This window comes from Haematobia irritans, chromosome 5, assembly GCF_050003625.1.
Source record: "Haematobia irritans isolate KBUSLIRL chromosome 5, ASM5000362v1, whole genome shotgun sequence".
Taxonomy (NCBI): Eukaryota; Metazoa; Arthropoda; class Insecta; order Diptera; family Muscidae; genus Haematobia; species Haematobia irritans.
The window spans coordinates 120,351,164-120,363,579 of NC_134401.1; the positions used below are offsets into that span (position 1 = coordinate 120,351,164).

The 12,416-nt window shown below is 31.9% G+C and overlaps 1 protein-coding gene across 3 annotated transcripts in view; it reads left to right on the forward strand.

The window, feature by feature from the left end:
* Mctp (multiple C2 domain and transmembrane region protein) overlaps window positions 1-12,416 on the forward strand; it is a 233,955-nt gene that overhangs the window by 174,276 nt on the left and 47,263 nt on the right. For all 3 annotated transcript variants that reach the window (XM_075310584.1, XM_075310586.1, XM_075310587.1), the window contains exon 4: window positions 11,691-12,301. In XM_075310584.1, coding sequence (XP_075166699.1) covers window positions 11,691-12,301 — 611 coding nt within the window. The remainder of the gene's footprint in view (window positions 1-11,690; window positions 12,302-12,416) is intronic.

The window sequence follows — 12,416 nt, forward strand, 5'->3', positions numbered from 1 at the left end:
CAAGTACCATATGCATATATATATATATATATATATATATATATATATATATATATATATATATATATATATATATATATATATATATATATATATATATATATATATATATATATATATATATATATATATATATATATATATATATATATATATATATATATATATATATATATATATATATATATATATATATATATATATATATATATATATATATATATATATATATATACATATACATATATATATATATATATATATATATATATATATATATATACATATACATATATATATATATATATATATATATATATATATATATATATATATATATATATATATATATATATATATATATATATATATATATATATATATATATATATATATATATATATATATATATATATATATATATATATATATATATATATATATATATATATATATATATATATATATATATATATATATATATATATATATATATATATATATATATATATATATATATATATATATATATATATATATATATATATATATATATATATATATATATATATATATATATATATATATATATATATATATATATATATATATATATATATATATATATATATATATATATATATATATATATATATATATATATATATATATATATATATATATATATATATATATATATATATATATATATATATATATATATATATATATATATATATATATATATATATTTTTTTTTTTTTTTTTTAATGCAGTCATGAAATTTTTACAATTAAGAAGAAGGTGGAAATCGTTCTCTCATCACTTTTGCCGCAGTTGGTAGAATTGTACCAAAAATGGTAGATTTTTTACTGTTTGGTAGATTTACCAATCTTGCTATTTAGATAGATTTTGCAAAATTTTCATCTACAACTAAGAGGTAATTAATAATATTTTATAGGAATAAAATTATGACAACACTTTCTATAGGAACAAAATTTTCTATAGAAATTAAATTTTGACACAATTTTCTATAGATATAAAATTTTGACACAATTTTCTATAGAAATAAAATGTTGACAAAAACTTTCTATAGAAATAAAATTTTGACAAAATTTTCTATAAAAATAAAATTTTGGCAGTATTTTCTATAGAAATAAAGTATAGTGGCAGCCCGATATTTCAGGCTCACTTAGACTACTCAGTCCAGTGTGATGCCACAGTGGTGAACTTCTCTCGTTTCACTGAGGGCTGCCATATTCTATGTTAAGCTCAATGACAAGCTCCTTTTTATAGCCGAGTCCGAACGGCATTCCACATTGCTGTGAAACCGCTTTGAAACACTCAGAAATGCATAACTGAGGTGGCATAATCCACCGGTGCAAAACTTTCATTCGTGTTTGAACCCACGATCCTGTGTATGCAACACGGGCATTGCACCATGGTGGCTCCCAATGTTGACAATATTGTCTATAGAAATAAAATTTTGACAAAATTTTCTATAGAATAAAATTTTGAACAAATTTCCATAGAAACAATATTTTGACAAATTTCCATATTTTTATAGCAATAAAGATTTGTTAAAATTTTCTAAAGAAATAAAATTTTGATTAAATTTTCTAAAGAAATAAAATTTTGACAAAATTTTCTATTGAAATAAAATCTTGAAAAAATTTTCCATAGAAATAAAAATTTGACAAAATTTTCTATAGAAATAAAATTTTGAACAAAATTTTCTATAGAAATAAAATTTTCACAAAATTGTATATAGAAATAAAACTTTGAAAAAATTTTCTATAGAAATAAAATTTTGACAAAATTTTCGATAGTAATAAAATTTTGACAAAATTTTCTAACGAAATAAAATTTTGACAAAATTTTCTTACAAAATAATATTTGGACAAAATTTTCTATTGAAATAAAATCTTGAAAAAATTTTCTATAGAAATAAAATTTTGACAAAATTTTCTATAGAAATAAAATTTTGAGAAAAATTTTCTATAAAAATAAAATTTTGGCAGTATTTTCTATAGCAATAAAATTTTGACAAAATTTTCTATGGCAATAAAATTTTGACAAAATTTTCTAACGAAGTAAAATTTTGACAAAATTTTCATACAAAATAAAATTTGGACAAAATTTTCTATAGAAATAAAATTTTGACAAAATTTTTTATAGCATCAAATTGTGAAACAATTTTCTATAGAAATGAGATTTTGACAAAAGTTCTTATAGAAATTAGATTTTGACAATATTTTCTATAGAATAAAATTTTGACAATATTTTCTATAGGAATAAAATTTTGACAAAATTTTCTATAAAATAAAATTTTGACAAAATTTTCTATAGAAATAAAATTTGGACACAATTTTCAAATATTAGAAATAACATTTTGGCAAAATTTTCTATGGAAGTAAAATTATGACAACATTTTCTATAGAAATGAAATTTTGATAAATTTCAGTTTATTGGCTTCATTTTCAGTGGCTGTTTGTAATAACTCATACATGTATATATACTAAAAAAAAGAGATTTTTACATTATTTCCTTTCCCCAAAAATAGTATTTTTAAGAAAGTGGCCAACTAAAGGGTATATTTCTGTTAAATAGAAACTTTGGTTTCATCTTGTCATAGGCGCCCAAAACTGTGCTTTAGATATAGAAAGGTTTGACAAAAATGTCATTCCTAAGTAAAACTCTTCTTCCAGTGCAAAGATAAGGCACCTCTGGAAAGCAATGCAACATCGACCGCAGGACTTTCTATATGTGAGATGGACATTCTAATCCTTTCTCCTTACTTATTTTTGATTGCTCCATTTCACAGGATTTTTTTAACAAATATTAAACAGGAATTGGTCATGGTACGTATACAAGCGATTAAATTCATATATTCAGTCATATGCATTTTTAATCGGAACCCCATGACTAAGCAATGGAAGCATATGTTAAAATGTCCACTATATCAACAAACTATTAAATATTCAAAAGGCCAAAGGCAACAATGTGTGACCATTTAATGTAATGTGTTAATATTCTTCTCGCCCCTGTCATAACCCCATCCCCTCTGCCTACTACTCACACCAATGCGTAATCGCCTCTAGCTTTTACGTATATATTCAAGTCAATAAATGTCAGCATTCCCATATAAGAAATAAAAACATCCTTATGATTTTCCCCACTTCAGAGGAAGGAAGGGGGTTTTATGAGGGCATGTCAGTTTGGCTTATGTCGCTTTTGAATACGCACTTGCATGAAACATTTTTATGGCATTTTGAATATTTAACAACATTCCTTATGCCCTTTTTGGCTTACGGGCTGCTTATATGCTAAAAGCATCAACGAAATTAAACTTTAACCGTTTTAGTGACCTTAAAAACGAACCTCAGCGCGGATATATGGTGCGTAATGCCAGTCTGTCCATTGTGTGTGCTGTCATAATTTATGCTATGACATAATTTTTATTATACAATCATACATATGCTGCACACACGCAGAGAAGGAATATGATCACCTCAACCATGTTTCAAGAGCAAAATGTTATTTTTGGATGGTGACCATGTAACATGTTTATGGCAAAAATGTTCTTTTCTCGCCAAAAATAATATGGTTGCCGAAATCAGACACATAATCTCCGAGAAAATAACATGGTTGCGACAAACATGTTACATGGTCACCATTCAAAAATAACATTTTGCTCTTGAAACATGGTTGAGGTGATCATATTCCTTCTCTGGGTGCATTACTTGACTGGTATTTTACTAGAATTTTCATTTCTGAAGTAAAATTACTTTAATTTTTATTCATTGGTTGTTCGTTATGAGTCATCAAATGGGATTAAGTCCTTGAATTGAGGCATTACTATTACTGTACTCTTTCATTAGAGGTTATGATAAGATATGGCTTTTATTACAGGCTGGCTGATATGTATTGCCACTAACTTCAGGTTGCTATCATTTCTACAACGCTGGTTTGAGAGCTGACAGATTTAACTGTCCCTGTATTTCATTTTATTGTTTGCAAATTTACAAAAGCATAGAAATGGTCATGGGTTCAATCCCAATTTCGGTCAAATACCAAAAACTTTTTTTGCTGTAGATTATCCCCTCTAAGTAATGCCAGTGACATTTCTGAGTGTTTCAAAGCTTCACCAGCAAAACAAAATGTGAAAGTTTTTCTAAAGGCACATCATAAAAAGCACATCCAAAAATATCCTCCCAAAGATGTTCTTTAGACGGGAAAATATTTTCGATTTGTTCATATTTTTAACAGAGTAACGGCCATTTTCATGCAGCTTAGTTAGGCTTTAACTGCCAGTTAACAGAAAGTAAATTGCAAATATCTTCTCTCCGGTTAACTTTAACTGAAAAATTTTCGTCAGTTAAGTTCCTAACTGGCATATAGAATATATAGACAAGATGATGTCTTCGTCCATAATACGATTTAAAAGTTGGTTAGTTAACGGAACATTAACGGAGCTTTATGAAAATGGGGGTAAGTGTTATTAAAATGGTACAAATTATTTAAATTTTGTCGAAAATCCATTCCAGAAAAATTGAGAATTTTTGAAAATATGTTATTGCATTTAAAAATATATAGATTTTGGTATTATTCCGAGTCAAAGACGCGGAAAAACTTAAATTAGGATATAGATTTTATTTTATTTACTTTTATTCCTGTTTTGCAATTCATTAACAATGCTATTCATGTATAAATAAAAGTTTTTAATTTTAACTGCAGATTACTCTAAAATACTAAAAATTTTGCGGAAAGCATATTTTTTAAAATAGCGTTTAAAATGTTTGAAATGCTACAAACTTGATTTCGTAAAACTCGGTCAAAATTTTAAGAAGTAAATTTTTTTTCCTGTTGTATCTTAAAAGATACAGTGCGCATTTAAAGGTTAAAAAATTCATATTACAAAACATAATTCAAAGTAAACAATATTTTTTTAATTTCAAAAAGACTTTAAATTAAAGATCAAAATCCTCAAAATGAGTATTAGCATATATTTGAAGTTTGTCTTTGTTTTAAGTTAAAGATTATTTCTTTGAATCAGAAATGTTTTTGCCTTACTTCAAAGACATACTAAGGGATACAAGATTTGTGTCCTATAGTTAAAGAAGAAAATTACTAAATCAAATATTGTGCACTTTCTTTTAATTAGTATTTCTTTATTTTAAAGAAATTTGTCTTTAAAATTGTGTAAATTGCGCCTCATATTAGGTCAGTACAAAATATTCTAAAAAGTATAAATTATAGAAAAAGAAATACTAAAATATAGATCGATACTCACCGTTTTCGACACACCTCTTAATGGTCATAAAATACTTCTAGATTTAAAATTTCAAGCAAATTGGTAAAAACTACGGTTTCTAGAATCCCAAAGAAATAAAATCATTTCTTACACACCTATTTATAGTCCTAAAAAACCTTCAGACTTTCAATTTCAGTCAAATTGAACAAAAACTACGGTTTCTACAAGCCCAAAAAGTAAAATCGGGATATCGGTCTATATGGGGGCTATACCAAAACATTGACCGATACTCACCATTTTCGGGGCACCTCTTTATGGTCCTCAAATGATTCTAGATTTCAAATTTCATGCAAATTGGATAAAAAAAAAAAAAACAATAAGTAAAATCGGGAGATCGGTTTTTATGGGGGATATACCAAAACATGGACCAACACACGTATGGATCGGCACTCGTATTTGTTGTCCTAGATTTCCAATTTCAGGCAAATTGGATCCAAATTACGGTTTTTACAAGATCAAAAAGTAAAATCGGGATATCTGTCTATATGGGAGCTATACTAAAACATAGACCGATACTCACCATTTTCGGAGCTCCTCTTTATGGTCCTAAAATAATACTAGATTAGATTTTCAATTTTAGGCAAATTGGATAAAAACTACGGTTTCTATAAGCCCAAGAAATATAATCGGGAGGTAAATTTATATGGGGACTATACCAAAACATGTATCGATAATCACCATTTTTGGCACACCTCTTTATGGTCCTAAAATACCTCTAGATTTCCAATGAATAAAAACTACGGTTTCTATAAGCTTCAGACCCCAAATCGGGAGGTCGGCTTATATGGAGACTATATCAAAACCTGGACTGATGTAGCCCATCTTCGAACTTGACCTGGCTGCAGACAAAAAACGAGTTTGTTCAAATTTTCAGCACGATTGCTTCATTATTGAAGAGTGTAGCGTGATTCCAACAGACAAACAGACGGATATGATAATATCGTCTTAGAATTTCTCCCTGATCAAGAATATATATACTTTAGTCGGAAATCGATATTTCTATGTGTTACAAACGGAATGATCCGTCACCATTATATGGTGGTGGGTATAAAAATTTGGTTTCGAGGTTCATTTCTACCTCACACCAAAATTTCTTAGTTAGACGTATGCGTGTGAACACATACAGCCGAAAGTACTCGTTGAGAGGAGAAAAGTAATATCTGGAATTTGCCGTTCGTTTTTTATTACCCTCTATATATTTTTTTCGCAAAAGTTTGAGCTCTTTTTGCAATGTTCATCTATTTTGCGCATAGCCATAGGTCAAAAAATGCTGTGAATTTCGACCAAAATTTCGTCTTCATGATAAACACCCCAAAAGGTCGGGTTTTTCCATTTTTCGACTACAGCTCTTGAACCATTGAAAATTTTACCAAAAAATCACAGAAAGAAATATAGTACATACCAATTTATCGACTTAACATACCAACATACGACCCCTCCTTGACAAACAGTTTTGCAATTTTATTATTTGTTTGGAATTTTTGTGATGTGTTGTGTAATGAAAAACTTTAACATATCGCAATGAGATAATAATAAAATCTTTATTCTAGTTTTAATTTTATAAAGCCTGCACATTCTAGCTTTTTTGTCCCCTATTTTTTTTTTTTTTAAGAAACCGCGTCTTTGTTTCGAAATCAAGACCAAAATATTTAAGGGAAAAATCTTTGGCTTCAAGTAAACTTTTTTTTAAGTGTTGGTACTAAATAATACCAAAATAATTCGTGCCCAAGGTAGCCAATTCGAACAAATATAAAAACTGATTCTAAAATTTAATGCCTTTCCGATAATTTTTGCTTTTGAACAACAAAATATAAAAATAAATTAAACAAGAATACACGGCCTTTTCTAAATTGTGAGTTAGTCCATACGTGGTATATACTTTTGCACGGTACTTAGGGAGCCAGAATTGAAATATGGGGGCTATATACAATTATGAACTTGATATGGACGAATTTTTATGTGATTGGGGATCGATATATCTGATATGACTATAGACCGATATGGACATAGTTAGGTTTGGTTGTTAACGGCCCTATACTAGCACAATGTACCAAATTTTAACTGACTCGGATGAAATTTGCTCTTCCAAGAGGCTCCAAAACCAAACCTCGGGATCGGTTTATATGGGGGCTATATATATGATTATGGACTGATATGAACCACTTTTGGCATGGTTGTTAAATATCATATACTACCATCACGTACCAAATTTCAAGCAGATCGGATGAATTTTGCTTCTCCAAAAGGCACCGGAGCTCAAATCTGGGGATCGGTTTATATGGGGGCTATATACAATTATGGACGGATATGAACCAATTCCTGCATGGTTGTTGGATTCCATATACTAACATCACGTACCAAATTTCAACCGAATCGGATGAATTTTGCTCTTACAAGGGGCTCTGGAGGTCAAATCTGGGGATCGGTTTATATGGGGACTATATATAATTATGGACCAATGCGGACCAATTTTTGCATGGTCATTAAAGACCATATACTAACACCATTTACCAAATATCAGCCGGATCGGATGAAATTTGCTTCTCTTAGAGGCTCCGCAAGCCAAATCGGGGGATCGGTTTATATGGGGGCTTTATATAATTATGGACCGATATGGACCAATTTTTTGCATAGTTGTTAGAGACCACATACTAACACCATGTACCAAATTTCAACCGGATCGGATGAAATTTGCTTCTCTTAGAGGCTCCGCAATCCAAATCTGGGGATCGGTCCATATGGGAGCTATATATAATTATTAACCGATGGGGACCAATTTTTGCATAGTTGTTAGAAACCATATACTTACACCATGTACCAAATTTCAGCCCGACCGGATGAAATTTGCTTGTTTTAGAGGCTCAGCAAGCCAAATCTAGGGATCGGTTTATATGGGGGCTATATATAATTATGGACCGATGTGGACCAACTTTGCATGGTTGTTAGAGACCATATACTAACACCATGTACCAAATTTCAGCAGGATTTGATGAAATTTGGCTCTCTTAGAGGCTCCGCAAACCAAATCGGGGGATCGGCTTATATGAGGGCTATATATAATTATGGACCGATGTGGACCAATTTTTGCATGGTTGTTAGAGACCACCATGTACCAAATTTCAGCCGGTTCGGATGAGATTTGCTTTTCTTAGAGGATCCGCCAGCTACATTTGGGGGTCCGTTTATATAGGGGCTATACTTAAAAGTGGACTGATATGGTCCATTTGCAATGCCATCCGACCTACATCAAAAACAACTACTTGTGCAAGTTTCAAGTCAATAGCTTGTTTCGTTCGGAAATTAGCGTGATTTCAACAGACGGACGGACGGACATGCTTAAATCGACTCGGAATTTCACCACGACCCAGAATATATATACTTTATGGGGTCTTAGAGCAATATTTCGATGTGTTACAAACGGAATGACAAAGTTAATTTACCCCCATAAAAACTATAGCGTTTTACTTTGTTGCATTACATATCAGCCACACCGTATTATAGTAGGTTATCTATACCAGATTCATTAAAACTTGTTAATAGCTTATGGAAATAAGCAAATGAAATTGCATTTATATCCACCAGCATAACATTATAATTGGAAATCAAGGCCTGCCATCAACACACCAGCATTATGGAGTACATCGTTAGCAATGCAATTGCATCAGAGAATGGATTCATCAAACATGATTTAATTATCAATTGAGTTTTATGACAATGTCACCCATATCTACAGCATGATGTTCATTAAAAACCCGTTTAGTATACCATAGGGGAATCATACTAATGGATTCTTTACATTTCATTTGTCTTTTCCCCTTTAATCATCTTTCAATTGTTTTTTTTTTTTTTTTCTTTTTAAAGCCAGAAAGACATCCTGATTTTCATTCGATGCTACCCACATCCTCGAAAGTTGTTTTTGTTTCATTTTCACAATCGAGATTACGTTAAGGGATTTTTGTAATGTAGTCTTTGATTGCTACAATGGAACTGTAATGTCTGCCTCGCAAGCTGTCGCTTCACAATGTTGTCCCCTCCATAGTCGATACCATCCCATCGGGAAGAACTTAAGACTGTGTAATCAATAAGCAGCAGATGTGACATCGTGTAAGATTTCCAAGGATATAATGAGCAGGTGAAAACATCTGAAATAAAAGTTGAAGACAGTGGAATACTTTTTTTTCAACACAAGGGTTAATGGAAATTTATCCGGGCAAATGACATACGCTGAAAATAGAAGCTATATAATCAGGTTATTACGTGAAGACTGTGAAATAACCTAACCAATAGGCCCATCTTCAGTAAATGGAAACTATGGACTAAATTCCCATAGTTTGGGGTATCGGATATTGTAGATATCAGGGGGAGGAATGTCATTGCAACCCTTTCAATTCTCCCATCGGACCCATTCAGCACCATAACAGCCTTTTCACGCAGCATGAGCTCACAGATAGGAATATATAACAGGTTGGCTGATAAGTCCTCGGTCTGACACATAGATGGCGTCGCTAGTATTAAATGCATATTATTTTTATATAGTACCACCCTTCAAATGATTCGTGTCAAAATTTGACGTCTGTAAGTCAATTAGTTTGTGAGATATAGCGTCTTTTGTGAAGCAACTTTTGTTATTGTGAAAAAAATGGGAAAAAGGAATTTCGTGTTTTGATAAAATACTGTTTTCTGAAGGGAAAAAAATACGGTGGAAGTAAAAACTTGGCTTGATAATGAGTTTCCGGACTCTGCCCCAGGGAAATCAACAATAATTGATTGGTATGCAAAATTCAAGCGTGGTGAAATGAGCACGGAGGACGGTGAACGCAGTGGACGCCCGAAAGAGGTGGTTACCGACGAAAACATCAAAAAATCCACAAAATGATTTTGAATGACCGTAAAATGAAGTTGATCGAGATAGCAGAGGCCTTACAGATATCAAAGGAACGTGTTGGTCATATCATTCATCAATATTTGGATATGCGGAAGCTCTGTGCAAAATGGGTGCCGCGCGAGCTCATATTTGACCAAAACCAACAACGTGTTGATGATTCTGAGCGGTGTTTGCAGCTGTTTTGGATTGCGTAGAAACTTCTACGAAAGACTAACGACTTGATTATCATATACTACCACCACGTACCAAATTTCAACCAGATCGGATGAATTTTGCTCCTCCAAAAGGCACCGGAGGTCAAATCTGGGGATCGGTTTATATGGGAGCTATATATTATTATGGACTGATAGGAACCAATTCCTGCATGGTTGTTGGATACCCTATACTAACATCACGTACCAAATTTCAACCGAATGGGAAGAATTTTCAAATCTGGTGATATGTTTATATGGGGGCTATATATAATTATGGACCGATATGGACCAATTTTTGCATGGTTGTTAGAGACCATATACTAACACCATGTACCAAATTTCAGACAGGTCGGAGGAAATTTGATTCTCTTAGAGACTCTGCAAGCCAAATCTGGGCATCGATTTATATGGCGGCTATATATAATTATGGACCGATGTGTACCAATTTTTCCATGGTTGTTAGAGATCATATTCTGACACCATGTACCAAATTTCAGCCGGATCGGATGAAATTTGCTTCTCTTAGAGTCCCCGCAAGCCAAATTTGGGGGTCCGTTTATATGGGGACTATACGTAAAAGTGGACCGATATGGCCCATTTGCAATACCGTCCGACCTACATCAATAACAACTACTTGTGCCAAGTTTCAAGCCGATAGCTTGTTTCGTTCGGAAGTTAGCGTGATTTCAACAGACGGACGGACGGACATGCTCAGATCGACTCAGAATTTCACCACGACCCAGAATATATATACTTTATGAGGTCTTACAGCAATATTTCGATGTGCTACAAACGGAATGACAAAGTTAATATACCCCCATCCTATGGTGGAGGGTATAAAAATATGTCTGTCTATCTCGAACGTTGAATGCAACAATTGTCCTGAAATTGCCCAGGACTGTCTATATCGGCATTAGCATCCACATTTTGAATCCATAGAATTGAGAATAGCTGTTGTGAATCTTTATTATTTATTTATTTCCTCATTATTGCCTCGGCAGGTTATCTGTTAAGCAACCGTAGTCCAGAGTTAGTTATTTCAGTAGCATATAGTATGCTACTCTTTATCCGTAGGATCAATAAATTTATCTATTTGACCGATATTAAGATCTAGCTGTGATTTCTCATACCTATTAGTCCGAAACTTCACTTTCTTGAACCACTGTACAATATTATTTTATATATTTGTGACAATATGGTGAACGTCATATACGTGCATATATACATCAATATCATTTTCAAACAATTTATTTTCTTTTTCTCATCTCTTTTCATGTGATATATTCTCCACCTGTAGCACGCATACACTATAGCGATGATGTATTGGATAGTGAAGAGTATCGCGATGAATATCGACATCATCATTACGACAGTAAAGAGTCTATAAATCTAACACCATCAGCTACACCCCATGGTTCACCACAATCCCGCCAACGTTTAGGACAACATCTCAGTAAATCAGCCTCCGAATTGAATGGTCATCAAGAATCACCACAAACCTCACCCAAACGGGCAAAAAGTGCTGCCGCACCTCATTCTACCACTAGTGGGGGAGTTTTTCAGAGAACTCATGGCTTTTTCAATAATCTGAAACATCGTTGGGGGCGAGCCAAGAGTAAAGACAGAGTTGGTCGTAAATCACCCAATGATTTCCTAGAAGAGAGTACAGACTATGCTGCCGATTATAGTTCAGAAAGTAGTTCGGTAACCCAATCACCAAGACATAGATCGAAAACTATAGGAGGTTCTCCATTGGCTAAAGAATTTAAGGCTACAGCGCGAATGGCTCAAGCCATACAGAGATTTGGTGGTTCAATGGAGGGCCGTATCGATGAACATCCGGAAAATGGTAGCAATGGAAATTATAATGATTCGAATCTGACAACGAGACAAATTGAACATTTACAGGTATGTAATAAAGTGTAGTGAAATTGTAATTTTGCTTTTATCGAGTTAATGTAGTTTAATGCAAATTAATTTAATTTAATTTAATTCAAATTAACTTAAATTTATTTTATTTTCA